Source organism: Cebidichthys violaceus, unplaced genomic scaffold (genome assembly GCF_023349555.1).
Source record: "Cebidichthys violaceus isolate CVI_PGR_0920_01 unplaced genomic scaffold, fCebVio1.0.p SCAF_1, whole genome shotgun sequence".
Taxonomy (NCBI): domain Eukaryota; kingdom Metazoa; phylum Chordata; class Actinopteri; order Perciformes; family Stichaeidae; genus Cebidichthys; species Cebidichthys violaceus.
This window is the reverse complement of record NW_027176262.1, coordinates 11799864-11824489: the sequence shown is the minus strand read 5'-3', so window position 1 is coordinate 11824489 and position 24626 is coordinate 11799864. Positions and strand designations below refer to the sequence as shown.

At 41.4% G+C, this 24626-nt stretch overlaps 2 protein-coding genes across 3 annotated transcripts; both read left to right on the top strand.

Annotated features, from left to right (window-relative positions):
* Positions 1-1656: 1656 nt before the first annotated feature.
* oafa (OAF homolog a (Drosophila)) lies at positions 1657-17825 on the top strand. The gene is given in 5 exon segments (XM_068710746.1): positions 1657-2141; positions 2144-2406; positions 14649-14783; positions 14928-15108; positions 15892-17825. Coding segments are annotated over 5 exon segments (891 nt in total). The 5' UTR covers positions 1657-2104; the 3' UTR covers positions 16167-17825.
* A 532-nt stretch (positions 17826-18357) lies between these two features.
* tlcd5a (TLC domain containing 5a) lies at positions 18358-23444 on the top strand. Of its 2 annotated transcripts, none has more exons than XM_068710725.1 (3): positions 18358-18754; positions 20277-20480; positions 20853-23444. In XM_068710725.1, exons 2-3 carry the CDS (start codon positions 20285-20287, stop codon positions 21383-21385), a joined length of 729 nt encoding a protein of 242 aa, XP_068566826.1. In that variant the 5' UTR covers positions 18358-18754; positions 20277-20284; the 3' UTR covers positions 21386-23444. The 2 variants fall into 2 exon arrangements, with proteins under 2 accessions (XP_068566826.1, XP_068566834.1); XM_068710733.1 differs by lacking the exon at positions 18358-18754 and adding an exon at positions 20074-20110.
* Positions 23445-24626: the final 1182 nt, after the last annotated feature.

Sequence of the window (24626 nt, the reverse complement as noted above, 5' to 3'; positions counted from 1 at the left end):
TATTTGGCCTTGTGTTAGTCCAGTGGGGTAAAGGCACTGACGTGGTTTCTTCTCATTGTGTCCATAATTACTGTGAGACAACGCAATTGCTAGTTAATCATAAAACACCCTCTGTACACTGTAGCTTGTGTCTGTCTCTGCTACCTACGTGTGTCACTGCATGCAAACAGCCTCACAGAGCTACTGCACTTTGGACCCCTATGTGTGTGAGGATACAGCACGGAAATTCACGGCGAAGCAAATGCAACAAGCCAAAATTATGGATGGCAGTAAATGTTGCGCCATCCAAAATAGTTGGATGGCGCAACATTTACCAGTTGGCTGATAGCAATCGACGGCGATGATTGATCCTGTCAACTTTTCTCTGCTCAAACTTTGTTCTGCAGCTATTTAAGTGCTCTAACTAAGATGTAGCCTGAGACTCAACACCGTCACAATGGGGTGTGTTTGCCTGACCTCCACTCCTCCAGTCTATCAGGGTCCAGGGCCCCGTTTGGTTTGCCAGGCCCAGCTAACAATGTTTGCTCTGCTTTACAGCCTCTCTGTTTGCTTTCCCCTTCACTGGAGCATCCACCTCTTGGTCTCAGCAGCACTCAAGTCCTGCCACATTTGGGGTCACCAGCCCCGAGCTCGGCCCACCCAGAATGCAGTGCGTCAGCCGACAGAGATAACACAACTCTTCAGGTGGTTTAAGCCAAGGGATGTCACCCTATCTTTTTGCAAAACACACACAAACACAGTGATCATCTACCATTTGATGTGACTCAGAGAGCTCCTCTCATATGGGCAGCTTTTGTCTGTTTGGCAGCTCTCACCTCTGCTTGACAAGCTTTGACTTGAGGGTATCGTAAAATGAAACAGCATGTCAGGAGAATAAAGGAGTGACTGTATTTTTCCTTTCGCTGGAACCCGTGAATCACCCATTTGTTGTCATCAAAGGTGATAATTAGCTCATAGATTTATTTCAGAGGGTATCGCAACAAAAATAAATACATAAATAAAAAAGGTGTCAGGGAGATTAGATGCATTTGAAAAACAACTGAAAAACTAAAAAGTGAGTTCAAATAGAAAATGTAATCTTCATTTTTAGACAACTTTTGTTCTTAAAACTGGTTATTAGTCTATTAAAGTTACAGATTATTGGAATTTTTGTTTTCCTGTAGACAGTAAACTGTAGTCTTGGTTTTCACAGTTAAAGTCTAAATTTCACACATCTGTGATGGAAATAAGCCACAATAATATTTGATGTGCAACAAAGATGTGTTAGAATAATTCATTGAAAATGTTCCTTTCTAAGAAGATGCCGTGAAACAAATGTATGACATAAATTGCTTGCATTTATCATATTTATCTTGATACCAAATTGTTGTTAACTTGAGAAAATCTACTATATCTTCAATAATAATGTTCTTTTAAATTAGATTTTTGTTGACCGGCAGCAGCTTATAGTTATAGTTCTTTATTTATCCCTACATGACAAGAGCAGCAGCCACAAGCTATGATTTACAAATCCTCACAACACCTTTGTTATAATTGTTGGGGGTATTATTAGTTCAGCCTGCTTGCTGGCGTGCAGTAGGATCACATGAGGCCTTTAGGGGGATGGGCAGAGTTTTCAGAGGGTGGTATGGCTTTAAGAGTTTACTACCATCACTGCACTCACTCACTTACTCACACAACAGAAAGTTTGGGGGCCAGGCGAGCAGTGGGATACCGACAGATAGGAAGTGACGGTACTACATGAACTGCAGAGTGAGAAAAAAAAAGAGAGACGAGAATATCAACACAAAGCAGAATTAGAAGCAACGTGCGATCGTCGGACTGTCGGCTGTACTGCAGGGGGTGGGAGCTGAAATGCGCATGATCTTAACAACGCCGGAGCGAGAGACTTTCAGTGGAAGTGAACTAACGTTAGGCTCCCAGAAGTGAAAAGCAGAGATCTGAGTCAAGGTTTTCGTCTGATTTCCATGACCGTGCTTGTACTTCTGGAAAGTGCTGGGCACACGGGGGGCCATATGGAATTGCGAAATATAAACTAGAACACCACTTTGAATATGAAGGAAAAGACTTTACGAAAAAAATCCAAGATCTTAGTAAAGGGGATATGAACGCAGATCTGTGGATTTCGCCTCGATTTTTTTCCCTCTGTCGGGTTCAGTTTTTGCGTCTTTTGGGATGTTTGCGAGTTGCGTCTCTGCGGCTTCAGTTCGGACACTGACCCGCCTCTGCGCCCTGGTGCTGGTCGTCGCGCTGGGACTCGGTTCAGAGCTGCGGGTTCGGGTCCGGCTCGTTGACGGACTGGTGACCGAGGAGGTTTTGGAGGCTGACAGTGAGAGGGACTCGATATCACTCGAATTCAAGCAGGGAGATGGGACACTCATCACGTTTCTGGCGGACTTTAAACAGGTAAGAGGGGGGTCCTGTTTACCATTCAGACTAAACGTTGTTGTCCCTTCAGAGGATGTTATTCCGCTCATACTGACACTCTGGTGAAATGAGATGTGATGCTGTTAGAAAGTCTCTAACTACTGTATGACTACACAATTAGTCTGAACCAGAACTTGTTTCAACTGACTCCAGCTCTTGGGTGGCAAAATTATATCTGGGGCCCATCAGTGCTCCTTGAGAGGTCCCCAGTATTAGGTGTTAAATTATGCTACGGTAATAGCGAATTTAAACTGTATGTACATGGTTATTCGAATGTTAAAAGCCGTTCTTTCATCCTTGAAATTAGGCACAATCAAAGACGATTCTTTTTTGGGAACTTTGAGACCTTCTGGAGATCTCCCAGAAACTGTTATTGGTACCCAGCCTTCACTTTTTGAACCATTGATTTAGTCATACCTCAGTTTTACCTTATTGCGGCATCAAAATCGAAAGGGTGTGTGTGTTTCACATGACCAAAAAACCTGTGCTCTAACAAACCCAAGTCATGTCCCTAGGGGTGAGGTCTATAGTCCAAAAAACAAAGTGTGATAGGCGACATAAAAAGGTCACTTGATGCCTTTTGTCATTTCTTTTTTTGATTATCTCATGAGATCGGCCCAACATCCATATCCTATTAAGACTGAAATCAGGTAACCACAATGGCGGTCAAGCTAAAGGGTTGCCTCCAAGGCAGGGTCAAAAATCCGAAGCTTAAATGAAAACATCCCAAAAGCCTAATCCCCCATGTGGCAGACATTGTACCGTGCAAACTAAAGTGGAACTGAGCAGCAGTTTCATTCATCTTTTTTCATCTTGGGCTTGAGTTTCCCAGAGGTCAAGACAGCTGCTGCTCCTTTAGATGTGGATGTCCACACACCCCAATGGCCTTTAAACCCCTGCTGCTGACGGGTCCAGCCCAGAGCTGATCATCAGCGGCCATATTTAGCATTCTTCTAAAAGTAGACGGAGCAGATCAAGTGTCCCTCCCTGACCAGCACTACATTTGTTTTTTTTTGGAAAGATGAAACTGTTTCACTTTTGACAATGACTACACAGGGACACATAAATATCTGGCCTGGAAGGAAAACTACAACTGTGCATGAAGTGGGTGGGTGGGGGGAGCAGCTCACAGAGGCGCACGGAGCAAAGGCATGTGTGTGTGATGGTTGCTGTCACACAGAGGCTGACAGGCTGGCGAGATGTGAAGGGGGAGATTTACCAGGATTAAGTGGGCATGTCTGACCTTTTTGATCTGCATGTCTGGTTCACTAACCAAAACAGCTAATTTAGAGTTGAAAGAGAAGAGTCCATCACCCCCAATCATTGGTGACACACCATTATAAAGAAACATACACTGATCTGTGGGCATGGAGCCTTTGCTCGCTTGTGAAGCTGCCCTGTGTCGCTGCGTCCCTTTGCACATTCGCACGTTCGTGCACGTACATATGCACATATGGTTTAGTTTATTTGAATAAAGGCAACACAACCTCTTAGATCACTTTTCCTTTCTGCTGCCTGATTTCTCTGTTGTAAGTCGGCCTCCTTGCCCCCCCCCCCCCCCCCCCCCCTCTGTGTCTCTGTCTCCCCCTGCCCCCCTCTGTCTCTTGCTCACTTCTTCCTGCTCTCCCCTCAATTTCTCCTGCATGTGGTTTTCATTCAGCTCTTGTGCAGTATCTCCAAGATTTATGGAAAGTTGGAAGAGCTGTCCCTTCCAGCTGCCATGAATATACAGTCCAGATGAATGCATGTGGGACGAAGAGTGTTTTAACAGGGATGTTAAACACTGGAGATTTCTGATGAACTATACAGCCAATGGTGGATAGGTACAGTGCAGGTTAAAGTGTTATTCCAGTTACTCATTATTGAGTAAGCAAGCTTTTCCCTTTTTAAACTTTTCTCACCATCCAATTATACATGATTCATCTGGGATGGAGGCACATGTTATGATCTTTGCTCTCACTAGGATCATTAAAAAAGCCTCTATAAATAATCATCAGACATCAGCCATCTTACTTTGTGAAAACGTGGCGAAAGATGTGATTGTAAACGCTATAGTCATCAGACACTGGCGGAGTGGTCTGCTGGATGAGAGGAGGAAGTTTAGTCAACCTTATCCAAGCAATGAATCACTGTGAGAATCCGCTGTGCTGTGATTTCAGGAGGTCCACGTTTGCTCTGAAGGCATGTAGACATTATGGAAAAGATGACGTGGTTTAGCTAGCTCATGACACCTCTGTGTCATGTTGAGTGTGTCTCTTTATGTAGATTGTTGTAATGATTTATGGTTTCTGTTGCTTCATTGATCTTTCTTTGCCCTGGAACTGAGCTCTCATGCTGTACCCAACAATTGCCACCAACTCTGTTGAGTGGAAATAATGAATGTATATATTATCATGTTTGTGAAAGGAAGGCGTCATGGTAGGGAGGTGGTCATCCACTGTGCAATGGGTTGCTTAACTTTCTCATGTCTTTAGGGACTTGTTAATAATCTAAATATTGCAATGCTATCTGGTATCACAGTAACGTATTGACAGCTGAATCCACTCTAAATAGCGTAGGATTGCAGCAATGTGTTTGCAGTTCAGTCATATCCTGATGACATGCTCACTGTCAATGTACAATCTTTTAAACAACAGACAAATCAGATTTCGGTTGTAGCCTAAAATAGACAGTTCCTCTTCAGTCATTTGCAGATTCAGTAAATATATTTTCCTTCAACGATCACTGCAACAATTTATGGTCTCACACAGTCTTAAGACCTTGAGCTGAACATAAACCATGTCTTGGAAATGTATCACATATTTGGTTCTTTCCAGATGTAGGAACTTTGTCAGAAAGGCTAATGACTTTTGTACTCTGTGTGTCTTGCTTTCATGTCTAACTAGTGGGTTTGATCAATGCAGGAATGTGAGTGACTCCACAGGCCTCTCGGCTGAGTTAACACTTCAAGAAGGTTTCATTTCGGGGATGCAGCGGTGCAAAGCCTTGTGCATCTGTAGTTACATGCACCGTGGCTCTATAGTAAAACATCTGCGACGACCGTTTCAACATTTATTTTTTTCTGTTTTGATTTATTTAGAGATTAAAGAAACATTTGGTCACACTGATGCAGAACAATGTGAAAAGGCTGTTTTTCCACCCACACTAGTGTTTTCCGATCTCGTTTTAACTGTCTGCTGTCCTCACAGAAAGGCCAAAAATAGTGAAAACGTGTTTGAACATTGTCTTTTGGGGATGCATAAGCCACTTAAGCCCATAGCTTTATAACTGAAGACTAAGATTTTAAAAAAAGTGTCACTATCCATATTATAACAGCACATTTTCAAAGTATCCACTTTGGAGAGTACTTTTCTGTGCTGGAAAGATTTTAATGTATCCACATCAGTGTACACATGGCATGAGAGTGACCCATTACTATGCTGATGGGTCATGGGAGCAACAGATGTCAGAGGCCACTTGACACTATCTCACACTATCATGTTAAATGGGTCTGGATTTTGTAAACAATGGCGCCGTGGTGAGAATGAGCTTGCTAGCTGTTTTATTGATTCTCATTTCATTTCAGCCTTATAAACAGGATTGTGTTTCAGCCATGGGGCTTATTTACCCTCAGGTCAATTCACTCTAGTGTATGTTGTGATTGTCTTCAAAGCACAGAGGCTTTATGGGTACGCCCAGCTTGCTGTAAGAATGAATCGGAGATTCTTCACACACCCTCGTGTGCTATGTCAAACGCAGGATTAAAAGAGTTGGGGGTGGGGAGGCAGGTTGGTTGGCCTTTCTTTGTGCTCTCCCTTTGGGATGTACAGTAGAGTATCTATGATTCATTTTGGCAGGAGTCCGTTCTCTCACAGCCTTCATGTACTGCATCCCATGGTGATATTGTTCAAATGGCTTTGGGCTGTGGCCTTTATTAGCTATTAGGCAAACCGTCTCCTGTGTGGGAGGCTTGCTGGCAATCCATTTTGCTCTTTTTTTTTAGTTTGTGGGAAATACCGTTTTTTGCCAAATGAAGCAACTGACGCTTGTTTTTCCCTGATCGCAAGTAATGCACATCAGTTGCAAGTCGGTGCAGTGCAGTCACCACATTTTTTGCCTTGTTTTTTGTTTTTGGCTGCCACACCTTGCCTCTCACTCTACCCTGAAACACCACCCCACTTTGTCACTTGCACAAACTTGTGAAGTCTGTTTTTACAGGTAAGTGTCACCTGTTCCGGAAAATGTTGTTGTTTCAGACACCGTTGAGGACGCGTCATAGGGGCACACACGTTACCCTCTCTACTGATGTGAAAGGTTGTCAAAGGTCACAGTGAGTCAACGGCTAGTCACCAACGCTCCGTGAAATAATCCAAATGAGAAATCCTCTCACAATAGATGCTCAGATATTCACGCTCTTGTTTACGTTGCACAGTACCTTAGATGAACTCTACTCCTGCTCATTTCCCCTTTTCCTGCTATGGTTCCTTTCAGCGTGGGAGAGAGAAACTCCACAAACAAGTTACTTACTAGCTGTGTGAATCAGCTCTCACTTGTGTAGAAAGTGACAAACAAATACACCGATTACATTTTATACCTGAAATTATTTCAGATGTGGGTTGTTTTTTTATTGTATTTCATTTTAGTTTGTTCCATTGCAATGTGTGCATGCAGTGGACCCTTTCAAAGATGAACCCATACACTCTTTCTCCTGGCCACCGTTTGTTCCCTGCAGGAAAAATGCTTCTTATGGCCTTGTTGTGGCCCTTCAAGGCCCCACATAGGCCCCCTTTGGCCTCTCGTGGCCCCTCAGCCCCTGTTGATGTCTTTATCCTTTATCCTCCTCCTGCCAGCAGGCCAGATGTTCATCTGTAATGCTGCTGATAAAGAAAAGGCTTCCCATTCCCACAGTCCTGCAGGGAGAGAGGATATATTGACAACTATCATCTATTTAAAATATATATATATATACATACACACACACACACACACACACACACACACACACACACACAGTGGGTACGGAAAGTATTCAGACCCCTTTCAATTTTTCACTCTTTGTTTCATTGCAGCCATTTGCTAAAATCGAAAAAGTTCATTTTATTTCTCATTAATGTACACTCAGCACCCCATCTTGACAGAAAAAAACAGAAATGTAGAAATTTTTGCTAATTTATTCAAAAAGAAAAACTGAAATATCACATGGTCATAAGTATTCAGACCCTTTGCTCAGTATTGAGTAGAAGCACCCTTTTGAGCTAGTACAGCCATGAGTCTTCTTGGGAATGATGCAACAAGTTTTTCACACCTGGATTTGGGGATCCTCTGCCATTCTTCCTTGCAGATCCTCTCCAGTTCCGTCAGGTTGGATGGTGAACGTTGGTGGACAGCCATTTTCAGGTCTCTCCAGAGATGCTCAATTGGGTTTAGGTCAGGGCTCTGGCTGGGCCAGTCAAGAATGGTCACAGAGTTGTTCCGAAGCCACTCCTTTGTTATTTTAGCTGTGTGCTTAGGGTCATTGTCTTGTTGGAAGGTGAACCTTCGGCCCAGTCTGAGGTCCTGAGCACTCTGGAAGAGGTTTTCTTCCAGGATATCTCTGTACTTGGCCGCATTCATCTTTCCTTCAATTGCAACCAGTCGTCCTGTCACTGCAGCTGAAAAACACCCCCATAGCATGATGCTGCCACCACCATGTTTCACTGTTGGGATTGTATTGGGCAGGTGATGAGCAGTGCCTGGTTTTCTCCACACATACCGCTTAGAATTAACGCCAAAAAGTTCAATCTTTGTCTCATCAGACCAGAGAATCTTATTTCTCATAGTCTGGGAGTCCTTCATGTGTTTTTTGGCAAACTATTTGGGCTTTCATATGTCTTGCACTGAGGAGAGGCTTCCGTCGGGCCACTCTGCCATAAAGCCCCGACTGGTGGAGGGCTGCAGTGATAGTTGACTTTGTGGAACTTTCTCCCATCTCCCTACTGCATCTCTGGAGCTCAGCCATAGTGATCTTTGGGTTCTTCTTTACCTCTCTCACCAAGGCTCTTCTCCCACGATTGCTCAGTTTGGCTGGACGGCCAGGTCTAGGAAGAGTTCTGATCGTCCCAAACTTCTTCCATTTAAGGATTATGGAGGCCACTGTGCTCTTAGGAACCTTGAGTGCTGCAGAAATTCTTTTGTAACCTTGGCCAGATCTGTGCCTTGCCACAATTCTGTCTCTGAGCTCCTTGGGCAGTTCCTTCGACCTCATGATTCTCATTTGCTCTGACATGCACTGTGAGCTGTAAGGTCTTATATAGACAGGTGTGTGCCTTTCCTAATCAAGTCCAATCAGTTTATTTAAACACAGCTGGACTCCAATGAAGGAGTAGAACCATCTCAAGGAGGATCAGAAGAAATGGAGAGTATGTGAGTTAAATATGAGTGTCACAGCAAAGGGTCTGAATACTTATGACCATGTGATATTTCAGTTTTTCTTTTTGAATAAATTTGCAAAAATTTCTACATTTCTGTTTTTTTCTGTCAAGATGGGGTGCTGAGTGTACATCAATGAGAAATAAAATGAACTTTTTTGATTTTAGCAAATGGCTGCAATGAAACAAAGAGTGAAAAATTGAAAGGGGTCTGAATACTTTCCGTCCAGCCTTTAATGGACAAAAAGACAGTAGTTGTGGCTTGCATTGTTTATAGTTGTGATCATTTCAAGCTACCTCAGAGGTTCCAAGATTGCAGTTGCCAACAAAACAGCCAACAAAGGGTTGGGTTTACTCCACCAAAGCTTCTGTTCTGTCCTTTTGTCAAATGCATGGCCGTGTCCTTTTGGCTAGCCCAACATGGTAAGTTTCAAACTAGATGTTTGACTTCGCTGTGCAACCCTTGTGATAGTTCAGTCAGTTCTGGTGCTTAAGTTATATGGGTCCACACCTGAGAAGGTATTACATCATCCTTTCTCTTGTCAAATAAACTGCTCTGGTGTTACTATTCCAGTCATAAAACACAGCTTGTATTTTCAAAGTTCTGAGAAAGAGCCAGGGAAGTCTAGAAAAGAAAGGGATGTTTGGTTTTAAAGAAACCTTTGCAAGTGACATTTTCCAAATAGATCTGTAAAAATGTCAACAAAACTGACCTTTTCTGTTTTTTTCTTTCACTCGGGTGCCAGGTCACACACACAAAATGTGAAGCTTGTTTTGACAACAAATGTAAGAATTGGATTTTGTTGGGGGGTTTGAGTTTTAGGATAATTGCATATATTGAATAAGACAATTATGAAAATATCTGCCTTTAGGAAATGAGATATAGTTGAAATTATCTCATCATTTTTAAATTGCCTTCTTGTTAAATAGCTGTTTGTTTGTCCCCTGCAACCGGATATGAAAGCTATGGGCCAACAGTTCATGGCTGAATGGGGCTGTAGCCATCTCTATTGTTTATGCCTGATCTATCTGCCTCATTTCCTTCCCTGTTAGCACCCACTGTTTGTGCCCCTCTCATTTCCTGAATGCAAAGTCTCCATAAACAGTTTGGGTGTTCGGATAATTGTATCCAGATTCTGTGTGAAGGAATAGTTCCCTCATTGTGGTCCGCACATACTTTGCACAGGTTTGAAGACTTTTAAAGTCTGCATTGGAGACTGTTGGTGGAGTGTTTATGTCTGTATTTCGGAGTTCATGTATTAACACTCCAAGTAAGTTACCATCCAATAGCCAAGGGGAACACTTTTCTTTCTGTGGCCTCTAGTGTTTTTATTGTCCATTCAGTGCCACTGTTTACTAATTGGTTCGCTCTTTGGACAGCCAGGTGTGACCGGCTCAAATGTGACTCCACATTCCTGCCTTTGGAGCCTATGTAATTAGCTTCAACTGAAGCATTTCTTAGCGCAGCGGCTTTTCTCCCGCGCCTTTTGTCTGTGTGAGTCTGTCTCACCCTCTCTCCCTCTGTCTCCCAACATGATCTCTAATCCCTGCCTACACCTGTGCTTTTGGAGTGCGCTGCCCTCACGCACCACGGCAAATGTTCTCCCCATCACCAAACATAGTAAATCCGTATGTTGTTTTTAAAGGGGAGTCTGGACCATTTGGGCAGGTTAAGGGTCCTAAAAGTCAACACAAAATCTCACCACTTATGTCTCTACACATAATATAATGCTGAAAATGTGAGCTTTTATACTAGCATTGTCTTACTGTGCAAGCTTGGTAGCTGTTGACTAACAGAAGGCCTTTGTTTTTGTTTTTATATTTCAGAAACTGTTTTGCTTGCTTGAAAAAAAAAAAAGTCAGACTCAAATACCCACAGTGATCCCAAATGACTCATCAGAGCGTGGCTGACCAACAGTCGTCCGCAGCCAGCCAGCAGCCTTATCAACAGACAGGGTCTTAGAGGGGATTGAAATACAGGAAGGACCTCCTGCACGGGGGATAGCTACTGGCACGCTGTTTGTTTTAGTGTGAGTGCGTCTGTGTGTGTTGGAATGTCTATTCATGCATGCAAGTGCGAGCTGGCACAGTTGGTATTGCTCCCAAAGTGAGATGTACATGTCTTGCAGTGGTTCTTTCCCTAGGACATTAAAAAATAATAATAATAACTGCTCTTAATAGAAAATAGCCTGATAAGTCTTTCAGTTTAGGGCTTCACATAGTTCTCATTTTCACAGCCAGTAAACCAGGTGTGTCCTCTGTGAATGTGTAGCTGGGTTACAACTACAGTGATGGAGAATGGTCACTGTAAATGGCAGCCTTTGACTGTGTGAATAGGCTTTTGTGCACCTCTTAAATAACCTGACCCACCAAAGGTAACCACCAATGAAACAGCCCCCCCCCCCCCCCCCCCCCCCCCCCACCTCCCGGCTGTTTAACAGGTCTTAGTGTTGCCCACTAGTCAGCTTGCATGAATACAGACTTGTGTTTGGCTGTTGGCCAGTGGTAGTTTGTCTGCAAATGTACTAAGTCCCGGGTGTCGAGGAGCAATGCTTAGGAATCTGTACTTGTGTGGATTATTTATAGCCGTGCTGACATTTACACTGCTCTGGTCGGGGAAAAACTCAAGGCCTCGCTGTCCTTTGATTATGGTATTACCCGCCTTTTTCAAGACAGGCAAAGGTCACTCCTTTAATTCTTAATGTCCGTACCTGGTGATTTTCTCAAAATGTTGGTGTGCAAGCCTTTAATTTCACGTAGGTCTGTGGAAATGTGCTTGTACGGGGTGACTCCTTGTCCTGATATAGGCTTCACTTCTTTAAGGAGTACTTGTGAATTCAAATGGCCTTACTCATCATTTTCAAGCTCTTGCAGGCCCACTTGACTAAGATGTCCCAAAGTTGAATTAGTGCTTTTCAAATGTATAACTAGCATTAACTTAATTTACTGTTTGGTAGTTGGGAATTTTTGAGCAGCAGTTGACACAATCTTTATCTGTACCCATAGCACAGATAAAACAAGTTCTGCCACAGCAGGAAATAGATATTACCTCTTGTTATCCCACAGGAGCTTGACGCCTGCCTGTATCATATTTGTCTGATCCTCTGTCAAAGTTATTCCATACCAGTATCTTTCCCTATCACTTTGCATAATTCCCTGACTTAAAAAAACCCCACCATCAACCCACCACCCTCGCAGATTTTGATCACTTTGTTCAATAATCACACTCTCCTGGTGTTGGGATACTGCCTGTCATCATAACAACACGTGTAAAACCTCCTTTTATCACATCACTGGGGATCTCACTCTTTTGCTGCGTTTTCTTATATCACACTTTTAAGTGTTTCTGCACAAACGAGTCGTTGTGCGCATGCGGCGGTGCTGGTTTCAGGCAGGCACAAGTGAGGCTGGTCTTGTCCAAACAAACAGCTGAATCCAGCAGCTTCTGTCTGGATGGAGATGTGGAGATGATGTCATTGTTATTACTCCATTTGCTTCTAGAAGGCATGCTGATTATTTTCTCAGTGGCACATAAACCACCCATATATTGTTATTGCCATTTAAAAGCAACAATTACACTTAATTCCCCCTAACAGTTGGCTGGAGATGGATTAATTTCATTGTGTCTTTTATTTCGTGCCACCTGTATGATCAAATTAATAGTGCAGGGATTAGATGAGAGAGGTAGATGGGAAGATCGAAACCACAAATTGTTGTTTTTACAATACATTTTTGTGAGGATGAAACAAACAAGATGTTACGCCTCAATTAGTGAACTTTAGAGATGCAGGTAGGCGGATGTTGTTATCTTCGGCGAGAGCCAGGCTAGCTGGCTCCCTCTTGTTTCTAATCTTAATGCTAAACTAAACTAATAAATGCTGGCTATAGCTTCATATTTAGCATACAGACATGCTATGATTTTTCACATCTTCGTTTCCCAAGATGTTAAACAATTTCATTAAGATTATCTATTGTGTGCAGATGACGACAAGTTACATCAAAAAGAAGCCACGGTAAGCACTGCCTCTCGCCCTTTTTTTAGCCTAAATCTAAATGCCGGGCAGTAGAAGTAGACAATCATTAATCTGGACACATAATGACACAAGAGGAGGAGGAGATCTCAGCTTCTACACTTTGCCCATGAGTAATATCCAAAGAAGCAGAGATTGTGGAGCCCTGCTTCTCTGTAATTACCCAGAGTGCCCTGGGGCAAATCTATGTGGCTGACACAAATGCCTAAATGCCTTCCCTTCATCTCTCTCTCTCTCTCTCTCTCTCTCTCTCTCTCTCTCTCTCTCTCTCTCTCTCTCTCTCTCTCTCTCTCTCTCTCTCTCTCTCTCTCTCTCTCTCTCTGTGCGTGCGTGCGTGCGTGCGTGCGTGCGCGCGATGTCCCAGCATAGCGCCATGTGTCTGCAATATGGGAGGTCTTGAAGTCGTGGCCTCTGCTTCTCCCTACACTTGAGAGGAAATGGCACTCTTGGCCGTCTCTCTGTCGGCATTGTACTCCCTCTTCCTTACGTCTACTCTGTTCACGATAATATATGCATGCCTCCTGTAGTCTCGGCATTCTCTCTGATGATTCAGACTTTGTTCTTTTTGTAATAAATCTGAGTAATGGGTTATTATCATAGTAATACCTGAGGTATTTAACGACAACTTTCTGTGTTTTGTCCCTCGGGTCCATGTTTTAATACACTGATCAGCTCACAGAGATACACAAGGGAAAAAATCTGATCGTATAAATGGTATAAAGCCTGTGAATCAATATTTGCTCTCTAATTTGCTTTTCCAAAGGTCAAAAAGTATCGCATGATTGTCTTGTGAAATACCCATGCTTGTATTGTATGCCCGCCAGAAACTCTTTTCACAGACAAAAGTGTCCGAGGAACCAGTGATCATGCAAAGTAGTCTATAATGAACTACAGAGCGTAAACACTTCTGGGGCAGGTTGTATTGCTTTCTTGCCAGCGTGTACACTTCTGCATACAGGAAGTGGGACAGAGGAGCTTAAGGAGAATTCAATGGGGTTATCTCTGGGCTGTTTATCTATACCAGAGCCCCTCATGCTCAGGGACTGGAAGCCTTCAAACTGCTACTCCTCTGCAGCCTTTTTGCTTCAGACAGGGGTGTGAAAAGCGGAGGAGGGGTGTTTGGGACTGTGTATCTGTCTCGAAGCTGAAGCCAGTGGGGGGGTGTCTGATAAATGGGAGGACAGGTCTGCTGCTCCGCTCTCCCCACTGTTGGAGCTTCCCATCATGCTTTGTATGCCCTCTCACAGAACTCTTTATGGCCTTGGGTTTGGCGCCAGATCTCTCACACACTTGCCAACAGCAACAAGTTTCCTGGTTAATTCTCCACTATCACCATTTTCCTGCCTCCACAGTTCCACATAAAACAGTGCAGTAAAATGCCTCTAACTTTTACAGCATGTGAGGAAACTTCTGATAAGTTTGTCAAGAAATAGGCCCAGAGCCTTAATTTGACAGTACAAATAACCAGAGCATGACTGGAGCTACGTTGCACAGGCCTACAGACAAAAAGTATAAACAAACTGTCAGATGAGGCTCTATGAGCGTAGCAAACACAACCCCCTCTTTACTTTTAGCAGACGTTTGTTTGAACATCTTTGATCTCCACATATTGAGTTACTCTCAGTGTCTGGAAAAGTGCTACATTTAGTACCGGGATGGAAAGAATATTTGTTGTAATCTGTATGAGCCTGCACATATAAACCGTAAGTTATTATAACCTCGCTTCATACACCACTTTAACGTCTTCTGGGAATTGTCTGTTTATTCGTTCAGCCAGTCATGTCTCATCCCTTATGTCTCGCAGGATGTGAAGATATTCCGAGCGCTGATCCTGGGTGAGCTAGAAAGAGGGCAGAACCAGTACCAGGCTCTGTGCTTCATCTCTCGCCTCAGCCGCAATGAGATCATCCCGAGCGAGTCCATGGCCCGTCTCAGACAGGTATGACGTCATGGCGTCGAGCTGAATTCATGTGTATTATCAACATTTTCAGCTCTTGAATTTTTTTTTATTTTGTGTTGTGTACAGTGTATTGTTCAGAGCATCTGAGGGTATGGACGCTGATCATTTGTGTTGTGTGCTCAGAAAAATCCTCAGGCCATTCGCTTGGCAGAGGAGCGGAGGGGATTGGAGCAGCTGGAGATGAGCGCCGCGGTCAATCTGAGTCAGGCCTCTCAACTCAGCTCCCACATTCACAACATGTGCAGTGAGGCCCGGGAGGCCGTCTACACCAGGGAGTCCGATGTCAGACACTGGCTGGACAAAGGTCAGGGGTCATCTTATGTTTGTTTATCATTGAAACCAGCATAACTTCTATGGTGGCATAATGTCCTTCTGTTCTCTTATCTCTTTCTCGTCTCTCCCACCCCTCTCCAGATTGGCTATCCTCTCTATCTCTCTACTGACACTCTTTATCGACCAGATGCTCTCTATCTTTCCTGTTTCTAACAGACAAACACCTCTTTCCACTTAATTTTACTGATCTTACTGCTATCTTTGGCTTTTTGTTGATAAGGCTCTATTACCATTCGTGCTATCTATGTTTACCTTCCTCTGTGTCTCTTTACGTTCCTAATCAATCTTCCACTCTTATACCGTGACAAAAAAATCTAATCATCTCTAAACATTGGAGTACAATCCTCACACTTAGATTGAGAACATTTCCATCAACAATTTGTTTTTAAAAGACCTTTTTGCAGTGGTATCCAGTATTTTAATAGCGATGAAGTCCAAATTATTCAGGCTGAGGAGAATCCATATGACAGCACTATTACAGAGGAAACAATGTTGATGGTCATGGTTCACCAAGCACTCCGCAACATTATCAGCGGAGGGAATCACACTAGCATCTCCTTTGCATAACAAAGCTCCCCTTTTACTGCTCCACCTCCCCTCTTTTTATCCACTTTGTCCGCCCTCCTTAGTTCAATACAGTGTTGAATGGAGCGAAATCAGAAAGAGAATGATTCACACAATTCTATGATAGCTTGCTTTTGTTTTTAATACCACAGGCTCTGATAATCATGCCCCTCTCACGTCTTTGTTATAGGAGTGGATGGCTCCATATTCGAGGTCTTGCCCCAAACAACAGAGGTGCCCAGCTTTCAGGCCTGTCACTCTACTAAAGACTTGTGGCAGCCCTGTCTCTGCACATACAGCCTGCGTCTGGAGTGGTACCCATGTCTGCTGAAGTACTGCCGCAGCCGGGACTCCACAGGAAAAGGCTCGACCTACAAGTGTGGCATAAAGAGCTGCAGCAAGGGCTACCATTTTACTTACTATGTTCCACAAAAACAGCTGTGTCTATGGGACGAAGAGACCTAGCATTTAGTTCTGGATGGTTAAGAAAAGAGAAATGCTTTTTTTTTTTTTTCTCCCAGCCAAACCAATGCTGTCCCACCCAAGCTATTCAAAGTAAACACAGTAACACTGGACCTCGGTTTATGTGATGTGAAGTTAAAATGTCTCAGGTGGGAAGATCCAGTTGTTCAAGCTGAAACAGAAACAAATTCAGGTTCCAATTGAGACCAAAACGTTTGAGGAAGGAGAGCTGCAGCACGTTGTTCTAAGAGGGCCTACTGACTTTAAGCCTTTTCTTGGAAAATGACATATCGTTATCAACTATAATGTGACTTTTTAAAGAAGCTGTTACTTTTGTGCCTTTTTTTTTGTTGGGAGAAATTCTTGGAGCAGATTACAGATGCCAACAACAATAACCTCCCAAACAAGCTATGGTATGCACAAAGCTGGACAGTGCATTTCTGCTCAATTAGACACTAGCAAAGTAATAACAGAGCCCCACTCTGATCACAGGAGTCAAACTGGACAAACAAAATCTACCATCCTGGTGAAGGAAAATTTGGATGGTGGAGTTTTCTTTCCTATAAAGCTCTGTGAAAAAACTGTTTGTAGCCAGCTTGTTTATAACAATGTCAGCTGGCGGGCAACAGAAATGCTTCTTCAATGCTGGCTTTATTTATTTTGGTTGCAAAGTGAAATTATTGGGGACTATTTTTGTATCTTTTTGCATTAAATAAGCTCTTACAGTCAAAACCACATGTCCTCAGTAAGAATAAGTATCCACACACATTTCAGAACATTTTAACCTCTTGGAGTTTGGATTTGGTTTCTAGGCTCATCCATATGTCATGCTACTTTGATGCCAAGTTTTTATGGTTTACAGAGTTTGGATAAACAGATGTTTTATCTTCTCATTAGGATACTTGTAGTTCTGCTTTGCCCCATCAATACCCAACATGCCCACCACTCGCATTCTCATTCTGTTTAAAAGTGCCAAATAAACCAAAGTCAAAGGAATTACTGTCAAAAGAAGGGTGTAATGTTTCAGTGTCTTGAACCAGACTCTTCTCTGTGGTGTTTTTCCATGTTAGGATTCACTAAAACCGCAGTATGGCCTTTTTAATAATATATATATATACTGCCATCTTCTGGTTAAACAGTGTTTCTGTTTATTATGTTTTCTGTTACTTCCCAATGGCAAATTTTTAATTTTTTTTATTTTCAGTTGTGTCTGTTCATCTCAGCATTAAATGTCTATAATTTATACAACTCAAATCCCTAATAATATTTGATGTGTAATTCAAGGAGCCTTTCTATAACTTGTGGGACCAAATTTAATTTTGTCTGTCTGTTCTTAAGAGAAGTCGGTTAAAGTATGATTTGGTTTTTTTCTTACCTCCATCTTCATTTCAGTCTTTACTGCCATATCAAATGATGTATGTCATGCTAACTAAAGAACCAAATGAGTGGAACATTTCTATTTGTAACCTTTACAGGTGATAAAGTGCCTTAACATTTCCACTGATATCTTTGCTATGTAACTGTAGATTAAGTTTGTAAACATATTTTTTCTATGAAAGAGTTTTGAATATGTTGTAAAAAGTTGGAGAAAATTAAGCAGTTCGGTAATGTACCATATAAGAGTTTTACATGAATTTTAATAAAGTCTTTCTTTGCACTGCATATAGTATCGCAAGTATTTATTTGTTAATTATTTTGGGAAATTTTGTGTCTTTATTAGACAATTTACAGTAGAGAGCTGACAGGAAATAGGGGAAGAGAAGGAAAAAGGTATCATTAGAAAAGGTCCTAGGCTGGACTCCATTGGGAATGTTGGGGCTATATAATTATAATCAGCATCTTAAACCACCTAAGATGCCCCCTGCTGTTCAATTTTATTGATAACTTAATACTTCATTGCGTTCATGTGGATAATAGCTGTTTACTAACTCAATCACGGGAGGTTAAGCACAAGTGGGCTACAGCTTCAGCAAAGGGTGGGAGTGCTTTGCTGGTGTACACATGCCACCAGGGTTTCCACCCATGTCATGCAGATAAGATGTTATCTGCCACAATAACACCACTATTCACCCCCTTATTACACATGTAAGACTATTAGTAATATATTAATAATTTATACACAAAGTCGTTCTTCCATTTTGTCCCCCTTGCTGGAGAAGAACGTATTTGTAATTCCTGCTATCGACCACACGGTGTCGCCACTGCTCAAAATAAGATGAAGCCACTTCCCATCGCTTTGGGAAGATAGCAAGAAGGATGGAAACCTACTTTTTCTAATAAACATTAAATAAACCTGCCATGGTCTCTTTAATTAAGTGTACGCCATATTTTTGGGATAATACAACCAGGGCACACTCTTGCTGATTCTACTAGTTGCTACACTTGAATGCACAGCGACTAAATAAGGTGGAAGGGCAATAAGGGATGCTGAAGCAGGCTGTGCTCACGTTAACGACAACAAAAAGCAGGCACAGTGTCTGCTAACAAAACCTTTGACATTCTCCAACAGAAACCTGCACAGAAAGATATCTTCACAGGAGACAAAACGCGCAGGATGTGAACGAAGAGACAGCCACATGTTCACAGTCAAGGTAATGATATTTTACTGCGTGCGTTATAATCCCACGGAAAGACGCGTTTGGACGTTAGCTTGCTACCGGTTAGTTTGCTAGCATAACTGATCCGGCTAACTGGGTAAGTTAGTTAGCCGTTGAGAGAGCATCCTCTTCATGGAGAGCTCCTTCCTTTTCAGTCTGTCAGCATCAGCTGCTCTTGGTGTTATAGTTGACTGTAGCCTGTATATTTTCTTTTTGAGCATCTTACAAACCTATAAACTGCCTCCACAGATCTCATTTAACAGTGCTAGTATCTCAGGAAAGGTTGATAGCCCCACATAGAACACACAGGACACAACATAAAACAGATTTATTATGAATCATATACAATCTACAATCTGTATTTTCTCATATTGCTATGTAAAGAAAACAGCTGTGGAAATATGAGATGCATCATCCCGTGTTTAACTTGAATTGTATTTTATAACACTTACTTTGTGTTGTATGCTACTACTAGTTTGTTTTAATTTAGTTTTATTTATTTATTGTCCTTGCGTGTCCCGATCCTTTGTTAGATTTGTATCTGTCTTTTGTTTTTGTTTTCTTCTTTTTGTTGTTGTGTGTACTATGTGGACAAGTGTGTCACCTGTAGACAGAATAACAGAATACAACCAAATCAAACCTCTATATTATTACATTCATAAACATCAAACCCTACCCATTGCAGCTGAAATGATATATACATTAGTTGATATTTGATTATTTATTTTTTTATTGTCAAGCAAATTTAAAACATTCCCTGCCTCTCCAATTTGAGGATGTCATGCTTTCCTAATATATAATTGTAAACAGAGTCTTTGGACTGTTGGTTAGTCAGAACAAGCTATTTGAATACATCACATTGGGTTATAAGGGGCACTTTTCACCATTATTTGACATTTTAAAATCCTCATTCGAGGAAATTATTTGTAGTTGCCACCCTATTTTGCAAGTTGTCCCACTACATTTAATATTACTGCTTCCTCCTGACATCCATGCATCCATACAACAGAAACAGTCAACAGCAATATATTTTATTATTATTACACGTCATTAAATTTGAACTGAAAGAATCTTCCTCTCATGAGAACTGTCTGAGGCCTCGCACCTCGTAACCTCTCATCTAGTTTTGAAACTTGCTCGAAGTCTTTGAGACTCAAGTGAACATCTTGTTCCAGTGGGCTTGACCATCTTGCATGGTCTCACCTCCTAGTACAAACGTCACAGCAGAAGAAGAGACGTCCCCCTCACCCCACCAGACCCTGGGCCGGCCGACTATAGTGCTATTATAGTTCAAGCAAAGGCTAATTGTTGGTCACTTACAAAGGATTGCACAGTCCAAGACTCTGGACGGTAATGCAGTCTCTTTCTACTGTAAGCGATACTACAGTGCGAGATGTGCCTCTGTACATTTTTATCTCTTTCTGTGTCATGTTGTTCAAAGTTGGCTTTGATGACTGAAGTTTGTGAGAGAAGCTGTAAGTTGGTTTAGTGGTTTCCCTCTTTGTTTTCTCTTCAGAAGAGAAGATGGCACTGGTTGTGGTTGGTGCTCTCCTGTGCATCTCTTGTTGGGCCTCTCTCTACTTTATCCTGTGTAACCTAAACGGGTCCAGGAGCTACGAGTGGAACTGTCGCCTCGTCACCCTGGTACACGGCATCCTGGCCGTCTGCATCACGGCATACATCGGCTATGTGGATGGACCCTGGCCCTTCACTTATCCAGGTAGGACACTTAACCCTCTGCGCATTCAAATTATCAACGTTATTGCTTGAAAAAATTAAATGACAAATTGGTTTACATAGTTGCAGATATATTTATTTCCATTATTGATGAATTGTTTCAGCTCTCCATTGTTTAGCATGTTGTTGAAAATGTGTTACTTGAAACAGCTATTAGTGTGCACATTTTAATTCAAACTGCTAATTGTAACAATTTTCAAAGGTTTCCTGTTTCATTCGGTATGGCACAAAGTTCTTAATCAGAAGTTTGTTTTGATATGTTGATATTAATAATGATGTGCTTTGTCTTTGTGACGTCATGATTGTTTTATTGTGTAAAGATATACTAACTAAAACTGTTTATGTCTGATGCCAGGTACTAAGAACACTCCTCTGCAGATCAGTGCCATGGTGGTGAGCCTGGGCTACTTTATTTTTGATATGGCCTGGTGTGTGTACTTCCGCACAGAGGGACCCGTTATGCTGGCCCACCACACCATGAGCATCCTGGGAATCCTGTTGACCCTGTGGTTGGGGGAGTCTGGCATTGAGTCGTGCGCGGTACTCTTTGGCAGTGAAATCACCAACCCCCTCCTGCAGGCACGCTGGTTCCTCAAACAGACGGGACGTTACAGGACGCTGCTGGGGGACGTCGTGGACGTCCTGTTTGTGCTGCTGTTTGTGGTGATGCGAGTCTTTGTGGGAGGCACAATGCTGTACTGTGAGCTGATCTCCCCAAGACCCAGATTCTTTATCAAGTGTGGGGGAGTGGCTATGTACGCTCTATCCTGGGTGTTTATGGTGGACATTGTTCGATTTGCCATTCGGAAGAGAAAGAGCTGGGACAAGCAGAAGACAGACCAACAGGAGGCAGTGGCAGCTAATGGTCACGAAGGGAAGAAGGACTGATGGCTTGTGCTTCTCTAAAGGAAATCTGTTTGTGTTTTTCACTCTGGATGCTCAAGGGAAAGTACAAAGACAATTTGTATGTTGAGCTGATATTTCAAAGTCAGAGTTTTCTATGTCGAGAAATATCGTGTGACATCTGTCTGTAAGGTCCCACACCGGCACATTTTTTAAACAACTCATTTTTATACAGCTATTGCAGCTGAGCACATGTTTGAATATTGTGCAGAATGTGCAGTTCAAAAACAACACAGATGAAGTTTATGTCACTGAAAAGCCAAGCACTTTCTACAAACACATCAACAGATGTTGCTTTCATTTGCAGTGAACTGTGGCCTAGTCATATGTGGTGGTGGCACTCCCAAGGAAAGCTCAATGTTAGGAAAGAGACCGTTTACATCTACTATCCTCCTTGTGAAACATTTCAGTCATTTCAAAATGTTACAATTGGTTACCTTCTAATGTTTTTTTTTTGCGCATGGTAAACTCAGGGAGATGAAGTTATATCAGAAAGTTGGGATGGACTCCAGAGAAGGTGTGTGATGTGTGTTTAATCCACATCATAGCAAAAGGTGTTAAGGGATACATGGAGAGGAACATTTGCATAACTGGTAATGCTATTTTATTATTTTGTAGTCCATCCAGTTTTTTATGTTGACTATAAATAACTTGACATGTTTGGTGAAATGGTGTCAGAATTTGTACATTATATAGTATATTAAGTTATGTGTGGTGTATGATTTCAAAAGGTCGGCACTTATACTAATAGCTCCCACTATGTTTTATAGAGTCGTGTTTAAGTCTCACAAAGCTCTTGTCAGGCAAGATAATTAAATACAATGTATTGTGAGCTGTCTGTACAGTGTCCTGATCTTGTATCTGACTTCTTCAGTTACATTTATTTTGTCCAGCACCTTATTTTAATATCTTAATTTTTGAGACAAACATACGCTACTGTCAGAAGCTAACCAGGTTGCCTCTGACTTGGGACAAGATGAAAATCTGTGCAATCATGCATTCATCTTGTGTTTTTAGCCCCTAAAATGTCAGACAGTTATGAATTATCTACTGTCAGTAAAATCATGTCGAGATGATATTACATTCATTCCAAACATACTAACATACAAAATAGTTGTATTTAATCTTTGGATTTACGTATGTGAAGAGTTTTGTCTGAGTTGTAATATTTAATGTGTGATTTTGCCTACAAAATGTGATATTAATCATCAGAAAAGTGTTCATCTCAATATTGTGATATTGATTTCCACTATATTGTCCAGACAGAACACACAAGTGAATTTTTGGGATGAAAGCAGGTGGATTGAGAATATTTCGATTCAGCCCGCTCCATTTCGGAATTTGTTCCACGCCAAGAAAGTTACCAAGCTACCAGGTTTTAACTTTGTGCTCAGACTTTATATTGTGTTCCTATTTTTATGACCATATCCTGTTCGTGATCATAATATTATTGGATATCTACAGTAACGTATTAAATCGCCTGCCATCCCTTTGTTTTCCTATATTTATATTTGATTGACATTTGATTTGTAGCTCATACAAGGTCTCTTTATCTAGTTGCCACAGTTAAGAATCTTCTGAGCGTCACCGTTATATCTAAGAGAAGCAAAAAACTAACTGGTGTGTGCCTTAGTTATCTGAATGTACTTTCAATATGTTTTGGTTGGTTTTTGTCTTGTGCTGTACTGTAAACCCTCCACCAGAGTAATAATGAACCATTTTCAGTTTGGGATTTCATAATTTGCCTTTGTAATCCCTGAGTGAAGTCAAATAAAGATGTGATAGATTGTTTGTATGCTTTCAAATACATTTTGAAACTCCAGAATTCACATATCAACTAAAGAATCAGCTGAATTTGCAACATTAAACGACCCAGATAGTTAGATGTATTATTGGACTGAGACTGAAGTTACATAAACTGTCCACACGATGGTGTCATGTTATATATGAATGATCAGTGAGGAAACAGGAGGACAGTCATTTGGCAATGCTAAAATAAATACATTTGTGGAAAAACACTTTTACAGCATTGTCAGCTGAAAATAGTGTCATATTGTACCTTTATCAAAATGTGTAATTTTCGTTGTCCTCATGAATTCAACAGTTTAAATATGTGTGCATACATTGTTGTATATTACTGTACACACAGTGTATTGCATATGATATAGTATTGTACAACATGGTGTCAGCTGCCAGAAACACAAATCATGAAATCGGACATTGCACAACACTGTGAAGATAATCATATACAGTGTACAACTTTACACACAACACACAAATGATTGCACATATTAAATATACTATGATATTAAATACTATGATAAATAGAATGATTTATCATATGATAAATAGAATGGACAGATTAGTTGTAGTAGTGATGAAAATTGCCTTTTGAACACTACCAACTGCATCCTTTATTGTATCATTGGTGATGTTAAATACCTTTTCTTTTCTCAGTTTGGTAAAATAACAAAAACATGCATGTACAGTAATTAACGAAACATATGGACTGCTAGTGGGATCAGTGAATATGGATTGCATTGATTGCACTGAGTATGGATATTGGTCTTGGAATCTTGTGTACACTGACACCGCAGTAGTTTGCAGATTAATTTGAAACTAAATAAATACAAAGACATGAATGAAAGCGTCCAGCTAGACTTGAATATTGTTTGCATTTTCTGTCTATTACACTCTCCCTCACACATTCATATCTCCACCTGAGTGTGTTTTCTCTCTGTTCCTTTATCTTTCAAGCTTGTGGATGAGTTTGGATACTTTCATCAGAGTGTCTTCTTGTTGATGATGGACAAGGAGTGGACTGTAAACTGTAAATAATGAACATAATGACTATTCTCCCAGTCCCAGACCAACCACAGACTGGCAGAAAGCCATGAAAACCATAAAATAATACAACAATAATACAATCATCAAGTTAATCAACCACCAAAAGGAAAGTGCCTCCTTACCGGAAAATTATTAAGGCTGGTTTCCCAAATGCAAGCAATCATGCTGTATCTATATCCAACAACTATAGGCAGTATTTTCTTTACCAATGAATCTATTGATTATACAATCAATATAATAGTTTAGTCTAGTGACTAAATAGTGAAAACTCCCTGGCAGTCTAAAATCCAAAGATGTTCACTACAATTATATAACAAAAAGAAAAAAAACCTAAGAATGTTTGGACGTTTTGGTTGATAATTGACCTAAATTGATTGCC

Excerpts from the sequence above, each read along its gene's own strand:
- tlcd5a (XM_068710725.1), top strand. The coding sequence starts at position 20,285 with ATGGCACTGGTTGTGGTTGGTGCTCTCCTGTGCATCTCTTGTTGGGCC. Across the intron at positions 20,481-20,852 it reads CTGGCCCTTCACTTATCCAG|GTACTAAGAACACTCCTCTG; the intron begins GTAGGACACTTA and ends GTCTGATGCCAG.